Below are 25,796 nucleotides of genomic sequence, written 5' to 3' on the forward strand. Positions count from 1 at the left end.
CCCTGCCCCACTTTTTTTTTTTTTTTTTTTTTTGAGACAAGTCTCACTCTGGCCTAGGCTTGAGTGCAGTGGCATGGTTATAGCTCACTGCAGCCTCAATCTCCTGGGCTCAGGTGATCCTTCTGCTTCAGCTTTCCCAGGCATACGCCACCATGCCAGGCTAATTTTTAAGTTTTTGTAGAGATGGGGACTTGTGAGGTTGCCCAGGCTCGTCTCAAACTTCTGGCCTCAAGTGATCTTCCCACGCTGGCCTCCTAAATTGCTGGGATTACAGACATGAGGTATCGCTCCTGACCTCTTCCTGCCTTCTTATCTGAGTATCTTCTTCCCCAACAAAGCATTCTCAGACCCTTTAGTCTTGGTTAGTTTCCCCTTCACTGTGTTCTCATCGCACCCCAGGGATTGAAAGCATAGATACAGTTCAGATCACAAAGGGTCTTGTAAGCCATGCCAAGTGGTTTAGAAGATGACAGGAACCTACTCCATTGAAGTTAGTTTCACTTATCTGTGTTGCCCCATTGGACTGTGAGCTCTCTGAGTGAAAGGACTGGGTATTTCATTTCTGTTTCCTGAAGGCTGCAACATTGTTTGGCAGAAAATAGGAATGCTTTGTATTTTCTAATGAATAAATGGATGGATTCAAATGGAGAGTGTACATTTCAAACTATCACAACAGGTGACCTTCCGCTCTTGGCTCACAACCTTACAGCTTATCTAACCCTTCACCTTTGCCCATCACTGAAAACATTAACGTACTCTGTTGTTGGATTGTCTTTTAGAATAAAATCACAAAACAGACATAAAGTGGGTGCAGTCAGAAAATAATCAAATGTTAATTTGTAAGTGGAGAAAGGTGCTATAAAAATAAGAATAGCATGTCGTGATGGAGAATAAAAGGGGAGACCTTCTTAGATAAAGTTATAAGGGAGAACTAGAAAACTCTAATTTTTCAAACACTTGGATATTGAACTCACAGGGAGCTCACAAATTTGCAAATACTAAGCGAACTATATAGAATTGTGCTGCAGATTTGTATGGCTTGCCCATCAGTTTTGAATTCTTTTATTTACCTTGTAAAATATGCTTGCTTTATATTGGCATTGTAATATTAATTGACTTTAGTCTGTTCTTAGAGTACTCAGTACTTTTTAGATTTTTAAAACCAATTTTAGTAATAAATCATAGCTATGTATTATATAGCTAAATGAAATTATGCTTAATTATTTTAAAAATTATGATAGGATAAATAATTTTGTTACTGGTAATCTGAAACTTTCTTTCCATATCTTAACCCTTTTATTTCTGTCGAACAGTTTTTTATGACCTTTGAAATCTCAGAGCTCCATATAACAAAATGTGGCAAAATGGATTGTGCCCTAGATACAGTTCTATGGACCATATGAAGGAGCCTGAGAAATAGGCCCTTTTTGTCTGGTATAACAGGAGAAAGAGGTTATGATTTAAAGCTGAAAGACCTGACTATATCTTCTACTTCTGTGACTTACCATGTTTGCAATTTTATAAAAGTTACATTTCTTTTTACCTCTTACATAGACCAGTTATATGGAACATTAAATGAAGTGGTGAATATGATCATATTGATAGCAAAGCACTTTGAAAATGTAAGATGCTGCAGAAGTAATCTTTCTGTTTATTTATCAAAATCAGAGCCCCATAAGTGTCCTGTGTTTAATGAGCTTAATTATTAGTTCCTTTGGTTGTTGGTATCCATAGATATTAACTGATATTATTGAAATTATGAATATAATAAGAAAATAGGTTTCAGGTGCTTTTGATTTACTGGTTTATTATTACAATACCAAAATTTATCATTATGTATTATGTTTTTTTATGGGTGTGGTCGGCTGAATAATGGACCCCCAAAGATGTTCACATCCTAATCCCTGGAACTTATGGAATGAATGGCACATTACCTGGCAAAAGAAACTTTGTAATTGTGGTCATGTGATCTTCATATGAGATGCTCCTGGATTATCTAGGTGGGCCCAGTGCAATAAGAGGGAAGCAAGAGGAATCAGAGAGTCAGAGAAGATGTGACTGTGGAGGCAAGAGGTTGGAGAGAAGCAAGGAAGGGGCTGCAAGCTGAGGAAGGTAGGCAGACCCTAGAAGCTGAGAGAGGCAAAGACATGGATTCTCCTAGAGTCTAGAGTCTCTGGAAGGAATGGAGCCCTCCCAACATCTTTATTTTATTTTATTTTATTCATTTTTAGAAATAGATTTAGAGGGTACAGGAGCAGCTTTGTTCCATGGATATATTGCATAGTGGTGAAGTCTGGGTTTTTAGTGCAACCAGCACCTGAATAGTGCACATTGTACAAATTAAGTAATTTATCATCTGTCACCCCCCTTCCACCCTTTAGAGTCTCCAATGTCCATTATTCCACACTATGTCCATGTGTACACATTATTTAACTCCCACATATAAGTGAGAACATGTGGTACTTCAGATTCTGAGTTATTTCACTTAAGATTAATGGCCTCTAGTTCCATCCATTATTCTGCAGAAGATATGATTTTATTCTTTTTTATGACTGAGTAGTATTCCATGGTGTATGTGTGTGTGTGTTTGTGTATGTGTGTGTGTGTATATATACACATACATATAGATATAGTTTCATATATATGTAGTTTCACTTATATATATATGCAGTTTCACTTACATATATATATACACACACGCATACACCATGGAATACTACTCAGTCATAAAAAAGAATTATATATACGTATGTCACAGTTACTTTATACAATCATTTGTGATGGATACTGGATACTTAGGTTAATGGACACTTAGGTTGATTCCTCATCTTTGCTATTGTTAATAGTGCTGCAATAAACATACGATTGCAAGTATACGAGTGCAGGTATCTTTTTAATATAGTGATTTCTTTTCCTGTAGGTAGATACCCAGTAGTGAGATTGCTGGGTCAAATGGTAGTACAATTTTTAGTTCTTTGAGAAATCTCTATACTGTTTTCCATAGATGTTGTACTAATTTACAGTCATACCAACAGTGTACAAGCATTCCCTTTGCTCCACATTCTTGCTAATACCTGTTGTTTTTTGGCTTTTTAATAATAGCCATTCTGACTGCCCTAAGATGATGTCTCATTGTGGTTTTTGTTTACATTTCTCTGATGATGAGTGATGTTGAGCATTTTTTTATATGCTTCTTGGCCATTTGTATGTCTTTTGAAAAATGTCTGCTCCTGTCCTTTGCCCACTTTTTAATGGGGTTATTTATTGTTGTCATATTGTTCAACATCTTGATTTTAAACTTCTGAAACCTACAACTTTAAGAGAGTACATTTCTGTTGTTTTAAGCCACTAAAATTGTGATAATTTGTTACAACGGCAATAGGAAACTAGTACAATGTGGATTGACTAAACATTAATAACTACAATTTGTTTGAATTATAAGAAATTAAATTCTAGCTTTGTCCAATAGTCTTCAAAAGAAATGGTGGTGAAATTAAATTCTAGCTTTGACCAATAGTCTTCAAAAGAAATGGTGGTGAAATTAAATTCTAGCTTTGACCAATAGTCTTCAAAAGAAATGGGGGTTTATTATTGATCATATGATTATATATGTGTGTGTATATATATACACACACACGCACATATATACACAAGCATACACACACAAACACATATATGTATATATAGATCCCATAGTAAGATACCCCAACAAGTAACACATGAAGCCTTTCTTGGTGATTCCTCAAGGCCAAGTCCTTTGTCATGTCCTTTTCCTAGGGAAGGCAGGGCAGGAGGGCACAGCTGCACAGGGACCTCTTTATTCTTGATGGTTTCACTCTCATCTTCTATTTTTGATGCTCTGGTGAACCAGAATCTTCTGTGAAGTAACAGTTAGAACCATGACTCTGAAATACAGGCTTAAAGACATTAAGAGGGGGCAGTTCCCTGGACCCCTCTGCAGGACCTGTGACAGGGGTGGGAGGGGTGGCTCTTTTGCTTGGCCAAGTTCAAACCCATTGTGGGAGGGGGAGCACATGGGCGAGCAGGTGCTGGGGCAGGGGTGAGCGCTTTTGGGCCTCTGGGGGTGTATTACAATTAATGCTTTTCAGCAGTTGCTGTCCATAGATAGCTAAATGTTAACCAGCTCAGTGGAGAGTCAGGGTGACAGCCTTTTACACCCTGCCCTCTTGGTACCCAGGTCCTTGTCTGGCATCCAGGAAGAATCAGGTCCCAGAGACTTGAAGGATGGTGAATGCAGAGGTTTTACTGAGTGATGGAAGTGGCTGTCAGTGGGATGGGGAGCTGGAAAGGGGATGGAGTGGGAAGATAATCTTCCTGTGACCAGCCCAAACTCCATTCTGAGTGTCCAGCTGCCTCTTTGACATTCAGGTGCTTCTTCTCTTCTCTCCTTCTCTGCTGTGCTGCTCTGCTCTTCTGCCAGTGAAGTTTAAGGGTTTTTATGGGTACAGGATGGGTGGGCGGGTGGGGGGCATGGTGGGCCAGGGTGGTTTTGGTAAAAGCAACATTCAAATGGGAAAACAGGGATAACTGTTCTCATTTAGGGTCATGGTTTCCAGGCTTGAGAGCAGGGCCTTTGCTGGGAAACCACCCTCTTCTATCCAGTATTTCCCTGTCTCCTGTCCATATCAACGTGATAGTCCCAGAAAGATGTTAAGTAGCTTGCTTTCCTTTAAAATCTTTGTATACTAAGACGAAATAAATTGTGTGATGAATTCCGTGCTAATTTGAAAAATGTTTGGCTTCTGCTGCCTTACATATCTTTATTTTATTAAAGTGTAATGTTTTATTAAATGCTTTTCAAGAAAAGTTTGATTTTGTTGTACTTTGGATTTTTTAATTTAGATAAAGAAAAATTTTGCTTTTTAGAATTTAAGATCCTGTGGACATTCTATGTATGCAGTAAAAACATTGGTATTGACAGCATTAAAATACGTGGTTCCTTTTTTATGGAAATAGATATTTGAATTTATGTTTCATTTATATTTTATACTTTAAGGCAATAAAAATCTAAGATTAGGTTGTAGAAGGAAGTCAAATTACCATGGAAAATGACATCGTTATGATTTCATGATTCCTTACTCAAGAAGTAGATTTTTTGTTTAGGGAGTCGAACTGACCTAAACTTAAGCAGAATCATTGAAGTCCAAGAATTAGGAAAGTAAGATTTGGTAGCTATCTTCAGCTCAGTCCATCCCCCCTCATCTCAATCAGCGATTGGAAGTCTTAGTTCATTACCTTCTGTGGTCATTTTAGGTCATTTGAGCAAGGGAGCCACATTACTCATCGAATTTGAGTTTGCTGTAGTGGAGAGGGTGGGAGGCCAGAGACAGGTCCTGGTGGATGTGGTCTGCCAGGTGAGCTCAGAACCAAGAGCTAAATGACGTCTATGTATATATAAGGAGGCTAAGACATCCAGGTCCCTCGCCTTCTTAGTTCCTTGGAGATTTTCATGGGGTTATTAAATACTCATGTACTTTTTTTTAATTAACGAAAATTTCAAATGTGTACAAACTCAGGATAACTGGATAATGACCCCACATCCCCATTGCCCAGCTCTTAGCATTATCTAGCTCTTGTCCTACTTGCTTCATCTGTTTCCTCTTTCCTATTTTTATCTCAAGTGTTTTAAAGCAAATCTTTCACATCATTGCACTTTACCCCTCATTCTTTAATAGGCATCACTAAAATGTGGTTGCTGGATTTCAGCTCTTCCTCTTTTCCATCTTCTCTGATGCTGCTTGGGTATGCAGAAGCTGTGACAGGGAAAGATTTACTGAACTGAACGTGGTTATGCAGTTCAGTATTGTACAATGAAGGAATAATATTTTTAATTTTTCTTGCTCTATTATGCTGTTACTTTTGTGTTAACTCCTCATATAAGAAATGTGTTAATTGTGGACAACTCATTTAGTGTCTGCATTTGTTTCTTCCTTTCAATATGTTGTAATAAAATTAGCTCGTACTTAATTTGCATGGATATTTGAAGGATCCATGATATAATGCCTCTTTTTTTTTTTTTCTTTTGCTGTAAGTCAGTAGTCAACAGAATATCAGCATTTCAGGTTAATGAGAGACCTTATGCTGGTGCAATATGGAGAAAGACACACTCTTGGCAAAGGTGTTCCGCTCTTGTCCAGAGGTCTTTATCTTTTCTCTGATTCATTGATTTCTCAGAATAATTGTGTAATCTATTTACAGAAATTTTCCATTAGAGTTTGTTTTTTAGTACTTGTATTTTTTTTGTAGAATCTCGTCACAGTGAGTTTTATTTCATATCTATGCTCCAGAATTATCAGTTGATTATGTGTGTCATTGTATAGGTAATTCCTTGATTTGTAGCTTGGTTTTTGAAATAAATATTACATCCAAAAGATACATAGTTTGTTAGAGAGATACATCAGCAGCCTTGGTGTGAATTTTTTCAAGTTCATGACAAATGCCACCCTCTTTATTTTGAATATCTTCAGGAATGTTTCAAAGTTTGATACCTTCGAAATACCTCACTGATAGCCTAAGATCTGTAAGTTGTTATTCTGCTGAAATAACCAGTTAGAATGATGTCAGTCAGCCAGAACTGAAAGTGTAAAGTGACTCTCAAAGATCTTTGACTGTCAGTAGAGAGAGAAGGTGTGCGTCTGTTTATAAATCTAAACATGGTTCTAAGCAGACATCTGAAAAGATTTTTAGGTAATTCTGAAAGGGAATAGGGAAGACCTTAGTTCAACTAGCACACAATTTGATTTAGGATCCTGTTTACATAGTGCACTGCCTGCAGAACAGAATTTCTTTATAAGTTTCAGCTGTAGATTAATAATAATGTGTGTGAATTGCCTGTCTAGCTTAGTCCTATCATTATTCCATTACATCTTTATAACTTATTTTACATCATTTTAGATGTTATGAAATTTGTGTTCTGGGATTCCATGGAACTAATGTCTTTCAAGAATTTTTGAGCACTTAATGCAGATTCCACAGTGTTCACATCTATAAAATGAACATGTATGGTATTGCACCAGCATGATAAGGTCTCTTCTTAATCTGAAATGCTGTTATTCTGTTGGTTAAAATGATACTAGCTGTTGAAAATTCCGATGGCACTTTCTTTGGTCATGGTGCCAGAATTGCATTTGTTGTGACATTTTACTTCACTTAGTCTTCCATTAAAATTCAAGCACCCTTGGGAGAAAATATGCATTAAACCTTTATCATCTATTAACACCTCGGAAAAATTGCTTTTTAGGTTAGTTGTCATATTAGAAAACAGATGGGGCTTGAGACAACTGGGTCATAAAATGGAGAAGCATTGACCCCAGAAAACAAAGGAATTGGAAGAGACTCTGTGACTTGCAACTCAAAATGCCTCCAGGGACCACTGGGTCATATAAGAGTATGCAGTGGTCAACAGAAGAAAATAGGCCACACTGTTTGTACTTGTACCTCTCTAATCATGGTGAATTTTAGGCTTTTTTAAAAAAAATTTTTTTAATAAAACAGCAATTCAAGGTTTAAACAGAATGGACAAAAAAATCAGAAATCATAATTTTGTGGCCTCTGTTATATTGCATGGGATGCCATAGATGAAAGACTATTTCAGACTGATCCCCTAAAAGGAACACTGTTGAGGGCAGATGAAAACACTGGGAATTTTGGGAGCAGAAGAATGCTAAAAAGAAAGAGATCCATAAAGATTAAGAGCACTTTCTTGACATTACTTATACCAGACTCCGCCTTTACGAAAAGGCAAATTGGATACTTTCACTCCCCTTCGTGGTTGATAAACAGGGGAGTACATCAGTATCACCTGTGTAGCTTTGCCAAACTACATCTAAGACTATCCACACCCGCCGGGCGCGGTGGTTCACGCCTGTAATCCCAACACTTTCGGAGGCTGAGGCGGGCGGATCACGAGGTCAGGAGTTCAAGACCAGCCTGGCCAACATGGTGAAACCCCGTCTCTACTAAAAATACAAAAATTAGCTGGGCATGGTGGTGCGTGACTGTAATCCCAGCTACTCCGGAGGCTGAGACAGGAGAATTGCTTGAACTGGGACCCAGGAGGCAGAGCTTGCAGTGAGCCAAGATCTTGCCACTGCACTCCAGCCTGGGTGACAGAGCAAGACCCTATCTCAAAAAAAAACAAAAACAAAACCAAAGAACTCTTCACAACCTCACCACAAACCAAGATTTAGATTCAGCAAGTCTGCTTTGGAGCTTGGTTGGGTAATTTGGAAAAAACAAAAACAAAAAAAACACACCTCATTTTGGTTCAAGTGTACATATGCAATTGCAGAACTGTGCTCTTGGAAGCAGAGGTTTCCAGTTTACTCTTTGACATATGAGAGTATCTGCTCTCAAAATAATCGCTTCAGGGCTGGGCACGCGGTGGCTGACGCCTGTAACCCTAGCTCTTTAGGAAGCCAACGCGGGAGCATTGCTTGAGCTCAGGAGTTTGCGACCAGCCTAGGCAACACGGTGAAACCCCGTCTCTACTAAAATACAAAAAATTAGCTAGGCATGGCGGTGCACCCCTGTAGTCCCAGCTACTCGGGAGGCTGAGGCAGGAACATTGCTTGAACCTGGGAGGTGGAGGTTACAGTGAGCTGAGATCGCGCCACTGCACTCCAACCTGGGCAACAGAGCGAGACTCCATCTCTAAATAATAATAATAATAATAATAATAATAATAATAATTGCTTCAGATGCACAACTACATTGCAGTTTGGCACATTTAAGTTTCCAAAGTGAGTTATTTTATTCCATAAAAGAATGTAAAAAAGCAACATACATAATTAAAGAGTTGGAAATAGATTTCATGAGGAAAGATGGAAGAGGCATATAAAGCCTGAGCAGTTGGCAACTTCAGGTATAGCAAAGCTAGTGTTAAGAAGGCACATAATACAAAATATAAAAGGATTAGCTGGGCATGGTGGTGCACACCTGTAGTCCTATCTACTTGGGAAGCTGAGGTGGGAGGATCACTTCAGTGCAGGAGTTGAAGGCTACAGTGAGCTTTGATTGTGTTAGTGCAGTCCAGCCTGGGTGACAGGTGAGACTCTATCTCCAAAAATAAAAAGACACACAATTATTTCTGATTAGACTATAATAAACATCAAATTGTATCACCTAAATTATAATAATGCAATAAAAATTGATACAGCACCATAAAAATTTTCACTTGTCCTGCTTTCCAATAAAGGCTTAATTTTTATTTCAATAAAAGCAGTTCAGGATTAATCACTAATGATACAACAGTAAGTCCTGCTATAGAGCAGTTGGGATCAATTTGTTGTAAAGAACTTTAGGTTAGAAATAATAATTTTCTAGGCCGGGCGCGGTGGCTCACGCCTGTAATCCCAGCACTTTGGGAGGCCGAGGCGGGCGGATCACAAGGTCAGGAGATCGAGACCATGGTGAAACCCCGTCTCTACTAAAAAATAGAAAAAAATTAGCCGGGCGCAGTGGCGGGCGCCTGTAGTCCCGGCTACTCGGGAGGCTGAGGCAGGAGAATGGCGTGAATCCGGGAGGCGGAGCTTGCAGTGAGCCGAGATTGCGCCACTGCACTCCAGCCTGGGTGACAAAGTGAGACTCCGTCTCAAAAAAAAAAAAAAAAAAAAAAAAAAAAGAAATAATAATTTTCTAACAGAAAAAGTTATTGGACATTAAAAATGACCAGAGAAGTTTGCAGAATTTCCATCATTGCAGAATAAAAAAAAAAAAAATCTGAGTTAAAATGAGTAGCTGGCAATCTTAACTAGTTTACATGTGATACTTATTAGAGATGCCATGCTGAATTCTTTCAGTGATATACAGACCCTGATACTCTTCATTTTAGTAAATATTTTGCCATTTTATGCTACTGGGCAAGGTTAAATACAAGTGCAATTAAGGAGAGTCCATTTTTTCCCAATGTGTTGGTTGATATTTTCCTAATATTTTCTAAGGTCAGTCGGTCGTTACCATTATTCCCATTTTGGTGGTTTGCTAGTCAGTGACTATTTTGTTGACACATGTCTCCATTTTTGACTTTTCCTTTGGCTTTTCATCTTGGACCACACTGACACAAAAAATATACGTTGCAGAAGAAATCCGTCAATGTGTATGTGCTTTCTTTGCCTGCTAAGGAGAACTGTGATTATAACATTGACTGAGCTTGACTGCGCGGTAGAGACTGTACTAAATAAATGTTTTGCCTGGATTAGCTCATGGAGCCACAGCTGACGCTGCAGAGTTACTGTGAGTTACTGCTCTGTCCCTTCTTAGCAGAGGACGGACATGCTTAGGGAGCTCAGGAAATGTGTCCACAGCCAGACAGGTAAGAAGGGATGTTGCTGGGATTCAGGGTGGGTCAGTGTGACTCCAAAGTTTGTTGTTGTGGTGGTGGTGGTGGTGGTTGTTGTTGAGACAGTCTCGCTCTGTTACCCAGGCTGGAGTGCAGTGGCACAATCTCGGCTCACTGCAACCTCCACCTCCCAGGTTCAAGTGATTCGCCTGCCTCAACTTCCTGAGTAGCAGGGACTACAGGTGTATGCTACCATACCCGGCGCGCATATATATATATATATATTTTTTGTTTGTTTGTTTGTTTGTTTGTTTAATTTGAGATGTGGTTTCATTATATTGGCCAGGCTGATCTTGAACTCCTGACTTCAGACGATCCGCCCACCTCAGCCTCCCAAAGTGCTGGGATTACAGGGGTGAACCACCCCACCCGGCCTGACTCTAAAGTTTAGAGACAGAGTTAGATTGTGCTTTTATATTAGTGATTTCCAACTGAGAATTAACAGCTCCCTCTAATTCATTTCTCTTTAGAAACTTCTTTCATTAAGTTATAATGTTGTTGGGGGGAACAATAAAATATCTTTAGACACTAGGTCTCAAACTTGGCCATGCTTTGGAAATTACCTGAGTTTCCAAAAAAAATACTGGGCCTCAAACTCCTCATCTCAAGCGATCTGCCTGCCTTAATCTCCCAGAGTGCTGTGATTACAGGCATGAACCACTGCACCCAGCCCCCCAAAATACTGGGGTCTCACCCTCAGATGTTCTGTGTTCTGTGCTCTCAGATGTTCTCCATGGAGTGTAGCATAGACCTGGGGATTTTTAAAAAACTCCAGATGTTCCTATTTTGGAACAATGCAAATTTTTGAATTCTAAATTCTCATCTTTCTGTTAGTAAAAAATTAAGTAAAGTTTTTATTACAGAAGTAGTGCATATTTGATTTAGACACTACAGAAAGGCTGGGCTTGGTGGCTTACACCTGTTGATCCCAGCACTTTCGGAGGCTGAGGCTAGAGGATGGCTTTAAGCCAGGAGTTTGAGACCAGCCTGGGCAACATAGGGAGACCTTGTCATTACAAAACTAAACATAAATTAGCTGGGTGTGGTGGCACATACCTGTGGTCCCAGCTACTTAGGAGACTGAAGTGGGAGTATCGCTTGAGCACAGGAGGTCGAGGCTGCAATGAGGTGTGATCGAGCCACTATACTCCAGCCTGGGCAGCAGAGCAAGACCCTATCTCAAATAACAAAACAAAACCACAGACAAAAAAAAATTATGATTAAAATTATCTGTCATTCCTTCACTGAAAGATAGCAGTGCAGTATTTATAGTATGGGTTTTAGTATGCAGTATCTATGTATGGGTTTGTTTTTTTTTTTTTAGCCTGCACACCTTTGTATATTTGACATCTTAACTACAATGTTACTCTTCTATAGATTTTTATATTTAATGCCAAATTTTTTTTGTCTGTTTTATGATTTATATGCATTGTCAGACTGAGAAATTTTTGACTCTTACATAACAGTGTCGTTGGCTCAATCCTTACAGGTCAGTAACTCCCAAGGTGGGGCAATATTTCTATTAATGGAGAGTTTGTATATTATTTGAGTTAGCAATTAGGGAACTGATTTAGATGTCTGTCCTTTGGACCCCATCTTCTCTAGTACTTTTTCAGGCAAAGTAATCCTTGGTTTACTTCTTATCTTCCTTGTAGACTCTTTAAAGCAAATCCCACATGGTTTTTATCCCTGGCCCTGGCAGGCAGTACATGCTCAATAAATGCTTGAATGGATGAACAGACAGGCAGATGTACCCCAGAATCTGATGTGGGACTGGTGGTTATAGTTTGAAAAAATTACTGAAGTAAATTCAGATTTGTCTGAAAAAAATGATTGGTAAATATGATGGTGGTAGGAGAGGCAGTTAGAGTGGGGTTGAGGTAAGCACAAGGACTCGGAGACATTCTGGGATAGGTGAGCTTCAGCTCTTCCAGGACAAGTAAAACGTCTTCTAGTTCCAGAAACGTCCTGGACCTGTCCTCCCCACCAGGCCTGGTTTTCGCTGGTGAATAACCCCTCCGCCAAGTATGGTGGAGGGATTGCGTCCTATCCTTCTATCTCCCCTATCCTACTCACTTGTAGGACATCTTATCCTCAAAATAAGGACATAATAGTACATTTTGGAGTTTGCTCCTCCCCGGGTATCTTCCTAATAAAGATTGCGATGAGAAGCTGCTGCAGTGTAATGCATTTCAGCTAGGGATAACCAGAGCCTGTCGGTCAACAGCTGCATCTGTCCCATCCTCTCCTAGGAAGGTCTGGGATGAGGAAGAATGTAAATAAAAGGTGGGAGGGGACTAGAGCATTGAAGGACTGCCGAGGGATTACCCCAGGAGGGAAAAGGTCCATCTGGGAGGCATTAGCGGGTTTGTTGGTGAGCCAGGCTCGTCTAGTAAGCCCAGACAACTCTGGGCTGCTCACTGAGGTATTTGTGGCACTGTGGCCACAAAGCCAGTATGACTTCTTTTTCATACTGACTTCTTATAATGTCACTTTATAATCAGTAGATTTCTTAATCACAAGGGCTGTAAATGAAAATAACTTTCCAATTTGTTTTGCCTCTGGAAAACTTAACTGTATTAAATGTGTTAATGATCTTTCCTTGCTTATTACTGTTCACTTTAAAACAAGTTTTTATTGAAAAGGAGAAATTGCAAATGTGTACATTTTACTTTATTAGTATATAAGCACACATGATTTATATTGCTGAAATCATTTAGAATTGAGGCATTTGTGTAATTCCAAATATGCAAAGAAAAATTAGAAGCTATTCTTTATCCTTCTTTCTCCCCTTTTTCTTGAATTTACAATGACTTTACGAGACATTTAATGTAAAGGCACTAAAGACAGTTAAAACCATTAGTCATCATGCTTTACTTAGAATTCAGCAAAGAACAGTTAAAGAACAAAATAGCAAGCCTGGTTTATTTGTCTGAATAATGCTTGTCTCATGATACTTTATCTCATATAAGGGAAGAAGAGGGAATCCTTAGAGTTACATCATATAAGGTAGCAAAAAATAAATACAATAAATGCTAGAGACAATATTTATTCAGAAAACATCAGCGAGTCCAATGAAACTTGGAGACTCTGAAATGCTGTGCCAGTCATTAGAGCCAGGAGTATATTATGATTTAATGGTACCTCTCTGCTGCATCTCACGAGCTGTCCTAGAAAAACATTTTGAAGCAATAAAGCATCCATTTGGCTCTTAAGTAATGAGAGGCATTGTTCTTTGCATTAACTATTTATTCAGGAAGAGAAGTGACCAACTGTTAATAAGCTTTATCCAAAGAGGGTCGTGGAAAACAAGAAAATGCAAAAGTGAGGTTCTCTTCAATTTCATATGCAATTAACAAATATCCAGAGCTGACTGATTGGTGCTCCTCTTCCATGTGACTTTTGGCTGGCTGTATTTAAGGGTGAGTGCCTGTTAGATGTGTTTAAAGCTTCTGGGTTTAAGGAAGGACTCTGTAGCCTGAACCCATGATAAATGAGAGGCGGCAGTGACTCGTGAGTAGCTAAGACTGGATTGATCTCTCTGTTGTTTTGAATAATGGACTTATTTTCCAAGATGAATAGTAATGATTTAGGCTTACTAGTTTACTCCTTTTGGGAAGGATTCATTTTGTTTGTTTGTTTGTTTTAGAAGATTATTGCTCTTTCATTACTTGTGAAATCTGCTCAATAATCCAATGTAACGTTTAGACTTATCACTTGATCAAGAGGCTTTTAACTTGAGAAAAATTCTTATTTGCTATATAAATAGATATGTGCTTTATTCTTTGGAAATAGTTTCCAGGTAGGAATGCAACATTTTTCTCTTGTTCTGCAAGTAAATAAATGATCTCTTCTTGACAGTAAATGTGTAGGATTTAGTAACTTCAGGATTACAGCCAGAATATTGTATTCACAAATAAATAGGGGCTTCTTTCAAGTCATTTCAGAATCTTACTTTGAAGCACTTTGATCCTATGACAGTGTGAAGTTTTCATTCCACTTGCTTTAAGGTCCTTAATGTAGTTAAGTTGCCTTTTTAATGACATGAAAAAAGATAAAAATCGCAATTCTTTTCTTCCCTAAAGCCAACAAAAGGGTGTTTATGTTAATTCTTTGTCCCTGCTCTCACTAAATACTAGTACAGTGGAGTTCTACACAATGGGGGAAGAATCTTCATAAATCATTAAAATAGACAGTGGAAGTGATATGTAAACTCAATATTATTTAAATATTAACAGAATATTGTTGATACCATAATAAATCAATTAGGTGGCCAGGCACGGTGGCTCACAGCTATAATCCCAGCACTCTGGGAGGCCGAGGTGGGCAGATCACGAGGTCAAGAGATCCAGACCATCCTGGCCAACATGGTGAAACCCTGCCTCTACTAAAAAAAAAAAAAAAAAAAAAAAAAAGAAATCGTTTAATATTACATTCCTTTGATTTTTAATTTACAAATATTTTCCATATTGAAAACTAAAATAATTAAGAAATCATTTAATATTACATTTCTTTGATTTTTAATTTAAAAATATTTTCCATATTGAAAACTATGTATGCCTGCTAGGCTTACTATGAATTATTTTGAAGTATATTTAAAATCAGTTTGCAAGATATATTTCATGGAATAAGAATGCATTGTGTCTTTGGGTTTATAGCCTTAGAAAAAAGGGCTACAGAGCCCAAGTAAGTAGCAAAAGGGTCAAAGATGGAAAAACTCCTTAGGCTTTTTCTTTCCTAGACCACATTATTTTTATCATACAGAGGACAAAAACATAAGAAATAAAGACTCAGGTTAGAAATGGAATTACCTCAGAAGGTGTCAGGTTTTGCAACAATCTTTCTCTTTGGGTGTTAACAATCATTAGATTGAATTATCCCTTTCAGATCATCACTCCATTCAGAAGGCTAATGCTGTGTGCTGAGAACAGAAAGGAGATGGAGGATTGGATCAGCTCACTGAAGTCTGTACAGACCAGAGAACCCTACGAGGTAAAATAGCATCTTTTCTTTCGTCTCGTGTTCTTGGGAAATAAATGTTAACCAAAGGGCTAGAGCTTTACTGTGCAAACATGAGTATGTGTACACTCATTTAGCAACTTGTTTAAACCAGATTTTGAAATTCTTAGCTTAAAGCAAAGGGCTTTGGTTTTAAAAATGATGGATTTGAAAATTTGACCATAACTATACGCATTCCAAAGAGTTCAGCATCTGTAGCCTTGTTCGCTGGCTTGGCACATCTGTCCTCACATCTCTTTTCTAGGTGGCCCAGTTTAATGTGGAACATTTCTCAGGGATGCACAACTGGTACGCCTGCTCCCACGCCCGGCCCACCTTCTGTAACGTGTGCAGAGAGAGTCTTTCTGGAGTCACCTCCCATGGCCTGTCCTGCGAAGGTACGTAGCACCTAGCATGTGTTTTCTCCAGTGACCATACTGTAGACCTGCCACCACTGGTTTCACTGTAGCTTTAAATTGAGCTTGCCACACATAGGACTAGCTTGGGAAATATTTTTGCTCAGGAAAAAAATAACATGGTCATTTAAAGGAAACATAAATCAAAATATAGCATTTCATCCCCAAGAAACTAGGAACTACTGTCTAAAAAAAAAAAAATCTTTGGACCTTGTGTCATCATTCTGGTATTCTTTATTCTGGTTGATTATGGAGAGCAAAACTTTTTGTGAGGACAGTATATACTCTTTGGCAGAATTTCTGATTGTTAATTATATTGGACTGTTTTAAATATTGTTTTCTTTCATTTCATTTGTTTAATCTAAATAGGTATCATCCTTTTTAATTTCCTTAAGATTTTCTAAAAATAAGGCCTATGCTGTTGTTATTTTGTTTTGTTTTGAGAAAGGGTTTCACCCTGTCACCCAGCCTGGAATGCAGTGACATGATCAAGTCTCTGTGAGGCATCAGCCTCCTGGGCTCAAACGATCCTCCTACCTCAGTCTCCCTAGTAGCTGGGACTACAGTCAAGTACCACCACACCTGGCTAATCTTTTTTTTTTTTTAAAGTTTCTAGAGATGGGGGTCTCACTGTGTTGCCCAGGCTGGTCTCAAACTCCTGGGCTCAAGGAATCCTCCCGCATTGGCCTCCCAAAGTGCTGGATTAGAGGCATGAGCAGATCTGTGAGTTATTTTTAATGTAAGAGCAGTGACCACCAAAAGCAAATACATTAATAATCGCCAACAGAAAACTCATAACTTCTTTAGAGTTATTTTATTTCATACTTCAGTGATTACACTGCTGTATACTACTTTTTGAACTATATATGATAATAATAATACCAGCGTTTTTTCTCTAATCCAAAAGTTTCTTAAGTAATTTGGAATATCACTTATTTATAATTAAGTAATAAAGTAGTAATAGAGTCACAGCCTTAATTGGTTTTAAGCTATAAAATCTGTGATATGTCATTGTTTCAACTAATATGATACAGCATAGTGGTTAAGAATAGAGCTCTTCAGTCAAACCCTCTTCTACTTCCACCATTACAAACTATAACCAGGAGAAGTTGTTTAACTCACTTAGGCTTTCCTCTCCTCATCGATAAGATGCGGATAATAGTCATTTATGCCTCATAGAGTCACTATAAAAACTAAATGAGAGAATACATACAATAAAACTACTTTTCTAGTTCAATAAATTGCAAGAAGTTTGTAACTGTTTTGTAAGAAACTTATTCCAAATTTGCGTCATGGGCTTGATGCATTAAAATTCATGAAGGAGAAAATTTGGAGAAGGCATTAAAGCTTTCTTTTTAGACTTAAAGAATGATTGCAAAAGAGATCTGATTGGCCTTTGTTATGACTTTAGTCATCTAAAAGGGTTCACATAGAGCCGAGTAACCCCTACCAGGTCTGTAATATTATATGGTATTATTTTAAAGATTTTACTAAAATCTTTATTCCAAAAATGCTAAAAAGACACCACATCTGAGACAGTCTGTGGTACCCTTCTGATTTGAGGGTTATACATTATTAAATATATGTATTTAAAAATTGAGTCAGTAGTGGAATGACTGAATTTTTTCTAAGCATTTTAAAAGAAAAATGAAAATTACATTATTTGGTGAGAATAAGAAACTTAAAAGTCTTTATATTTGTTATATTCGGCTGGGTGCGGTGGCTCACGCCTGTAATAGCAGCACTTTGGGAGGTCGAGGCGGGTGGATCACCTGGGGTTGGGAGTTCAAGAGCAGCCTGACCAACGTGGAGAAACCCCGTGTCTACTAAAAATACAAAATTAGCCAGATGTGGTGGCACATGCCTGTAATCCCAGCTACGTGGGAGACTGAGGCAGGAAAATTGCTTGAACCTGGGAGTTGGAGGTTGCGGTGAGTGGAGATCGGGCCATTGCACTCCAGCCTGGGCAACAAGAGTGAAGCTCCATCTCCAAAAAAACGAAACAAAACAAATAAATTTGTTATATTCTTCTATAAATAATATAATTTTCAAGACTTTTTAAAAAGTCTCAATTATCAGATTAAACCATTTTTTAATGAAAATTATATATTAGTATTCATTTCCTTTGTTAGTAAAAATTTTTAAATCTGCAGTATCTGGCCTATTAGTGTTTTCAGAACCATAGCAGAAGATTTTAAAAATCCCAAGGGTTTAATAAATATAAAAAAGTTGCCTTTTTATATTTTATGAGAATATGGTTATTCTGGATATTTTCATCTTAATCAAAGTCATACTTACACTTTTGAAAACCCCCTAAAATCTGAATAAGCAGCTTGCTTGATAAAACTGAAAACATTAGATACAAGAGGCTTTAAATATTGTAAGAGATGCAAATATTATGATGTGTTCCACGGTGAATATGAATAACTTTGTATTAGCATAGAATTCAGCTTCCAATCTGTGAAGCCTTCACTACATTTACTAGCCTTTCTACCCTCATTTCCACAATAAAATGCAGCCATACTGATTGGTTTCCTAGTTGTATATTGAATAACTAAAGTTATTATTTTAAAGCTTTGCATATATAAAATATTATATGAATGAAAAATAGCAGACAGAAAAATCAAATTTATTAATAATCCCCTAAGTCAATTAAGAATATTAATTGTAATTTCAGGGCATAATTGTCCGTCGCAGTTATTTAAACAGTAATTTAACCAAAAAAGATAAATGATAATTTAAAAAAAATCAACAGCATCAAATATGTCATCATGGGTACTTACGAATTTTGATCTTAAATGTTTTTTTTTTTTTTTTGCAATGGGGGGACTCATTTTGTTGCTTAGGCTGGAGTGCAGTGGCACAATCACGGCCCATTGCAGCCTTAATTGCCCAGGCCCAAGCAATTCTCCCACCTTGGCCTCCCGAGTAGCTGGCACCACAGGCATACACCCCCCATGCCTGGCTAATTTTTTTTATTTATTACTTGTAGAGACTAGGTCTCACCATCTTGCCCAGGCTGGTCTCAAACTCCTGGGCTCAAAGTATCCTCCCAACTTGGCCTTCTGAAATGCGGGGATTAAACCACGACACTTAACTGATTTTTAACACTTACAGAGATTTAGTATAGTAAATACTGAATATTGTAATAAAAAATCATAATCTTATTACGTCTGCATTTTTTTTTTTTTTTTTTTTTTAGACGGAGTCTTGCTCTGTTGCCAGGCTGGAGTGCAGTGGCGCAATCTCAGCTCACTGCAACCTCTGCCTTCCGGGTTCAAGTGATTCTCATGCCTCGGCCTCCCAAATAGCTGGGACTACAGGTGTGCTCCCACCACGCCCAGCTAATTTCTGTATTTTTAGTAGAGATGAGGTTTCACCATGTTGGCCAGGATGGTCTCAAACTCCTGACCTCAGGTGATCTGCTCACCTCGGCCTCCCAAAGTGCTGGAATTACAGGCATGAGCCACCAGGCCTGGCCTATTTTTTAAGTTCTCTCATTTTAAACAATAACTTTATAGGTCAGGGGAAGGTGCTTTATTTCAGAATAACTTGGTTGGAGAAATTTGTTAACAAAATTCGGGTGTGTGCTGATCACTTTCATTTCTTAGTTACCATAATTACAGTCTGATTTGTTTTATTATTAGTAATATGTTATATTAAGCAACTTGGTAATTTTCAAGGCTCATTACATGAAGCACTTTATTATTATAAAAGTGTGATTTTTTTATTTTTAGTGGGCTGTTCGATTTTTAATGGCAAAATTTTCGAAAAGCTATGAAATTATACCATTACTCTCTTTTATGTCCTGCTTTTCCCCTTAGAAGCCAGATACTGACTGTGAATATCAAGTACTTATTTGTACTTATAAAGCACCCTGGGAAATATGTTGCAGATAGTTTTAGGACTCCACTTTTGACAAAGACCATAATAGAGGAAAAGGCCTAGAGATGCTAACCAATCAGTTTAAAGTAATCACTTATGTTAGAGCAAAAGAGAATAAGTCATTGTAAAAATTTTCACCAAGCTAAGCTTCCTTCTGATGGTGCTGTGTCTTCACACTTAGGATTCATCAGCAACAAAATTCAAGTGAAGTGCTATTATTATTATTACTATTATTATTATTATTATTATTTGAGATGGAGTCTCACTCTGTCACCAGGCTGGAGTGCAGTGGCATGATCTCAGCTCACTGCAACCTCCACCTCCCAGGTTCAAGCTATTCTCCTGCCTCAGCCTCCCGGGTAGCTGGGACTACAGGTGCACACCACCACGCCCGGCTAATTTTTGTATTTTTAGTAGAACTGGGGTTTCATCATGTTGGCCAGACTTGTCTTGAACTCTGGAATTCAGGTGATCCACCCGCCTCGGCCTCCCAAAGTGCTGGGATTACAGGTGTGAGCCACCACACCCAGCCTCAAGTGAAGTATTATTTTCTATATGAAGTCTGTGTTTGAGTTACACACTCATTTATAACAAAAATGGTGGAAGGAAAAGAATTTTTCAAAGTACACAAAAGAGAAGGGAAGCAAAACATTTCCAATTTGTATGAATTATCACTATTATTGTTATTATTGGTATTTTTTGAGACAGAGTGTTACTCTGTCTCCCAGGCCAGAGTGCAGTGGCACGATCTCGGCTCACTGCAACCTCCACCTCCTGGGCTCAAGCAATTCTTATGTCTCATAAGAATCCCATGTAACTGGGATTGCAGGCATGCACCATCACACCTGGCTAATTTTTAAATTTTTAGTAGAGACGGGGTTTCACGTTTTTGACCAGGCTGGTCTCAAACTCCTGACCTCAGGTGATCCACCACCTCGGCCTCCCAGAGTGCTGGGATTACAGGCGTGAGCCACTGTGCCTGGCCTAGACTAACACTTTTCAAGGATAAATCAGCTCAGTTTAACCATCCATTTGTACATAGATTAGTCATGATACCTGAAGCATTTTGAACATTTGGCTAAAGACATCTTAGTTATTTTACCTGAAACTTTTGTGTTCATGTTATATCAAATTAAGACAGTTTCAAGAGAGTGGTGTGTAATACAAAATTTGTTAATGATTGACTTAGAAATTCAGAAAATCACATGAAAAGGAGATACCTTGCATTTAAATTTAGCAACACTTACCTTAGTATGTTTGCACTGAAATGATTTCTACTTTTAACTTTTTAGCTAGAAGTCGGGAACTGACTTAATATCAGTATCCACTAATATTTGAATAATTTCCTTAGAGAGATAAACGTGTCTAATAATAGTCAAATTCCGATTTTCATAAGTATGGTTAATTTTTCAGATAACCTATAGTTCACTTGTTTTTCCATATATGGGCTGCTTTTTTCCCCCTAGTTATTTCCTCCAATTTCTCTTTTATAAGTTCCTTTTGATAATATGGCTGAGGAGATTTAGTGAAACCTGTAGTGACAGCATCACTTCATCATCCCTTCTTTCTACATTTGTCATTTGGTCATCTCAACATAATACTTTCCAAAGATCGGGCCGTGTGTGTGACTCTCGCCAACCTATTTTCCATGATGCCTGGCTGTCTTGTTGGTATACTTGCACTTTACAGCCCTTCTGGATCAACTTTATGGTACTAACATTTTCAGACTTTTAATTAGTGTTTTATATGTATAGAAAAATACAAATATCAGAAATGTACAGCTTGATGAATTTTTACAAATTGAACACATTCATATAATCAGCACCTACATTTAAAAATAGGATATCACCAGCAGACCTGCTACCAAATTTTATTTGCTTCCCTCTCTCCTATGTGTGTGTTGTCTGCCTTCTACAGCAGTAATTCGTTTGCATTTATTTCTTTTCTGTTCCTCTAAGTAGCAATCTACTTATAGCTTGATAAAAGTGCTTCATAAATACATAGCCATATTTGTTTTCTAGAATACCATTACTATTGTTGCAGAATAATTTAATCTTTTAAATATATTTGTTTTCTTCTACTTCCTCCCTCCCTTTTAAAATTTTATGCTGTGATTTCCTTTAATCATTGGTCCAAAAGGTCTTGTCCACTTAAAAGCAGTTGCTTTTTTTTTTTTTTTTTTTTTTTTTAGTGTGTAAATTCAAGGCTCACAAAAGATGTGCAGTGAGAGCAACAAATAACTGTAAATGGACTACCCTGGCCTCCATTGGGAAGGACATTATAGAAGATGAAGATGGCGTAAGCTGCTGCTCTGTCTCTGCTCTCTTCCCAGTAACTCCTCTTTTATGTTCTGCTCTTGTGGAAGCTGAGAAAGATAAGTAGGAATGCTTATTATTAGGATTTAATAGAAGGTTTGGTTGATTCCGAGTTTTTATTTTTAATTCAATCCTTCATAGCTTCCTTTAGTTCTTAGATTTTGAAGGAAATCTGTTGTGAATACGGCTTAGAAGTGGCCGTTGTGCTGGGCTGTTGTTGTCGACCTCTGATGAACTGTGAGATGCCTAGGCTTAGCTGAGATGTTCACTCTTCAGACTTTGGGGTTGCCTCTCAACAGTACACCTCCGCTTTCAAAACCTTGCCTCCATTGCACCATGCATATGGATTTCTGGTAACGCTTAGTAATCACTTTATTGTCATCCCTTTACATGCCTCAGCTAAACCCTGAGGGGCAAGCCTTTGCCTTACTTTTATATTGCTTGAACGTTCATAGTAGATGCTCAATAAATGTGGGGTAAATGAGTGAATGCTATGCATGAAATATACTACTGATCCCCTAGAGTGAGAAATGATTCAAAATCTCTCCTGGGGTAAGGTTGGTGTCCACCAGTCTTCACCTGGCTGCCCTTTCTTCCTTCTCCACAGGTGGCGATGCCTCACCAGTGGCTCGAGGGCAACCTGCCTGTGAGTGCCAAGTGTGCTGTCTGCGACAAAACGTGTGGCAGTGTTCTCCGTCTACAGGATTGGAAATGCCTGTGGTGTAAGACAATGGTGAGGGTTTTGGAATCAGTTCATCCTTGTTCATTAGCTTCTTTCCCTAACTTTGCCATCCGCCTGGCTTAGAGGCAAGGCAAAGAATTTATGATAGAGCTGAGCCTGGTAGCATACGCACCCCATGGTGACATTCTTCTTCCCTTACAGTGTAGTCCTCCTAGTCTGGTCGTTGTTTCAAATGCCCTGTAAAACTTACTCTTGTTCTTCCATATCCTGTGCCTCAAGATCTCCTATTCATAGTTCTATTGTTTTTTCATTTTGCTTTATCAACAAAGTGGTTTGCTATATTCAGGCCTATTTTCCTACCTGAAAGCCCTTCTCTGGTGTGTCACTGAATTTTGGTTGACATGCAAAATGTAAATTTGCTACAACGCTATCAGTGCTCTCTGACAGAGGTGAACAACATATGCAGCTGAACATGAAGCCAGCAGCTGATTATTTATGCCAGATACAGTGAGGACAGGGCCTCTGGACTGTGTGAGGACAGTCAGAGTAGGAAAGAGGTCACGCAGACAGTGGCATGGGACTGAAAAACTGCGGGATGAGGAGGTCGTGGGTGTGAGTGTTCATGTTAGTACTGGGCAATGCTGTTCTACGAAGATAGTGATTGCCTTGCACTGGGGCTGACTTACTTGGTGGTTTTGAGTCTTGTCTTTTAACATTGCTGGCTGAAATTTGGAAGCCAGCCTCAAATTTTAACATGTGGAAAAACTATTGTTTTTGGTATATATAGTGTAGATCAGCAAATGTAAGAGATGTGTGCTGTATTGCTTTCCTAATCAATGAGATTGTCTGGTAGTCCCCAAAGGAAAATAAGTCCTACAACTTTTTAGTTAGACCTGATAGGTGAATCTGTGTTTCTTCTCTTTGTCCTCATGCTTTTGTTATTCTTCATTGATTGCGTCTTTTACTAGCCTTAGATATGTTATTAATACTTTTTCTCTTATCTCATTTAATCTAGTATATAGACTGTAACAGGTGTCTCTCTTTAGAATCTTAGTGCAAGCCTAGCCCCTGAAACCTTCTTATGCCATTTTTTTATTTTAAAGGAATTCATTCTTCCCATAAGCAAGATTTAAAATCATCATCCCACCCATAAACAAGATTTAAAATCATCATCCCACCTCAGATTTGTTTTCGAGAGGACAACCACTGATAGCAAATTTTCCTGCTATTTTTATTGGCCTGTACATTTACTAAAGTTGATTTCTCTACTTCTAGAGCTTCAACTGTTCACTTCCAATGTATTGGCCAGGTGCAGTGGCTCACGCCTGTAATCCCAGCACTTTGGGAGGCCGTGGTGGGCGGATCACAAGGTCAGGAGATCGAGACCATCCTGGCTAACAGAGTGAAACCCTGTCTCTACTAAAAATACAAAAAATTAGCTGGGCATGGTGGCATGTGCTTGTAATCCCAGCTACTCGGGAGGCTGAGGCAGGAGAATTGCTTGAATCTGGGAGGCAGAGGTTGCAGTGAGCTGAGATTGTGCCACTGCACTCCAGCCTGGGTGACAGAGCAAGACTCTGTCTCTCAAACAAAAAAAAGAAAGAAAACACATCATGTGTGATGAATTATTTTAGAAAGATTTTATGTAAATTTTCTTTACGTGCAATATGTATATCTTTACTTTAAAAAAAGTCAGTAATTTTTAAACTCTGTTAACTTTAACAGCAGGAGTTAATTAGGTTTATTACTTGCTCATTCTATTCACCCCTAACATTTAAACATTTCTTAACTAGAACAGCAGTGGTATTACAGATGGTAGAAGGTAGGATGTCTTTTCTCTTTTTTCCTGGCAAACTCAAATTTCACCTTGTGACATCATTCCTGCCCCACCCTGTGTAAATTCAACATGCTGGTTTCTGAGCTACCATCACCTTATAGCACCTCCCGTAGTCTTGCACTTCCTATATACAACCATTTGCCTGTTTACATATTATTTTGCCTTTAAAACATGAGTTTCTGGCCTGGCACAGTGGCTCATGCCTGTAATCCCAGCACATTGGGAGGCTGAGGCAGGCTGACTCCTGAGGTCAGGAGTTCGAGACCAGCTTGACCAATGTGGTGGAACCCTGTCTCCACTAAAAATACAAAAAAATTAGTTGGATGCAGTGGTGCATACCTGTAATCCCAGCTACTTGGGATGCTGAGACAGGAGAATTGCCTGAACCTGGGAGTTGGAGGTTGCAGTTAGCCGAGATTGCGCCGTTCCACTCCAGCCTAGGCAACAAGAGCGAAACATCATCTCAAAAAATAAAAAATAAAAAACATGACCACCTGTAATTCTAGCACTTTGGGAGGCCGAGGCGGGTGGATCACCTGAGGTCTGGAGTTCAAGATCAGCCTGGCTAACATGGTGAAACCCCATTTTTACTAAAAATACAAAAATTAGCTGGAAGTGGTGGCAGGTGCCTGTAATCCCAGCTACTCGGGAGGCTGAGGCAGGAGAATTGCTTGAACCCAGGAGGCGGAGGTTGCAGTGAGCCAAGATCGCACCATTGCACTCCAGCCTGGGCAACAAGAGTGAAACTCCATGTCAAACAAACAAACAAACAAAAACATGAGTTTCTAATAGCAGGATATCTAGTGCCTAAAACATAGTCTGTGTAGTAAAAAAAGAAAACAAACAAAATCAAAAAACCTATAGCCCTACAAGCCTAATGAATCAACTTATTATTTTTCCTACTGTCATCCAGGTCTGTGGACATAGTTTTACCTTTTCTGTAAAAATTGTGAAGACATAAATTGATCATGTGCTTTTCTTATTTAGCATTATTATAAATACCTTTCTGTTTTGCCCCATGGTTCTCATACATTTTAAAATTACTTTTAAAGCTATCTGTGTGTGCTAATTTTTCTAAAATGCATTTGGATTGTTAATTATTGTAAAGCATAATAGGAAACTGTCTAAAAACAGGTCATCACCAGAATTAGAATTACTATTAAGTTTTAGTTATTCTCCCCAAAGTTTGATAAATACAGGTTTAATTATGCCAGTTTTCTAAAAGGACTAATAAAATAAAGTCATATTAAATAAGAACTTGATGAAAAGTGTCTGCTTTTCCTGGTTAAAACATTTAGAAGGC

At 38.4% G+C, this 25,796-nt stretch overlaps 1 protein-coding gene across 6 annotated transcripts in view; it reads left to right on the plus strand.

The window, feature by feature from the left end:
* DGKH (diacylglycerol kinase eta) overlaps positions 1 to 25,796 on the plus strand; it is a 198,083-nt gene that overhangs the window by 92,869 nt on the left and 79,418 nt on the right. For 5 of the 6 annotated variants that reach the window (XM_007960238.3, XM_073013763.1, XM_007960243.3 and 2 more), the window contains exons 5-8: positions 15,248 to 15,352; positions 15,624 to 15,756; positions 21,851 to 21,957; positions 22,582 to 22,707. In XM_007960238.3, the coding sequence (XP_007958429.3) occupies positions 15,248 to 15,352; positions 15,624 to 15,756; positions 21,851 to 21,957; positions 22,582 to 22,707 (471 nt within the window). Of the gene's footprint in view, positions 1 to 13,624; positions 13,783 to 15,247; positions 15,353 to 15,623; positions 15,757 to 21,850; positions 21,958 to 22,581; positions 22,708 to 25,796 lie in introns of those variants that run through there. The other variant, XM_007960247.3, reaches the window with a different exon arrangement.

This window comes from Chlorocebus sabaeus, chromosome 3 (assembly GCF_047675955.1).
Source record: "Chlorocebus sabaeus isolate Y175 chromosome 3, mChlSab1.0.hap1, whole genome shotgun sequence".
NCBI lineage: Eukaryota > Metazoa > Chordata > Mammalia > Primates > Cercopithecidae > Chlorocebus > Chlorocebus sabaeus.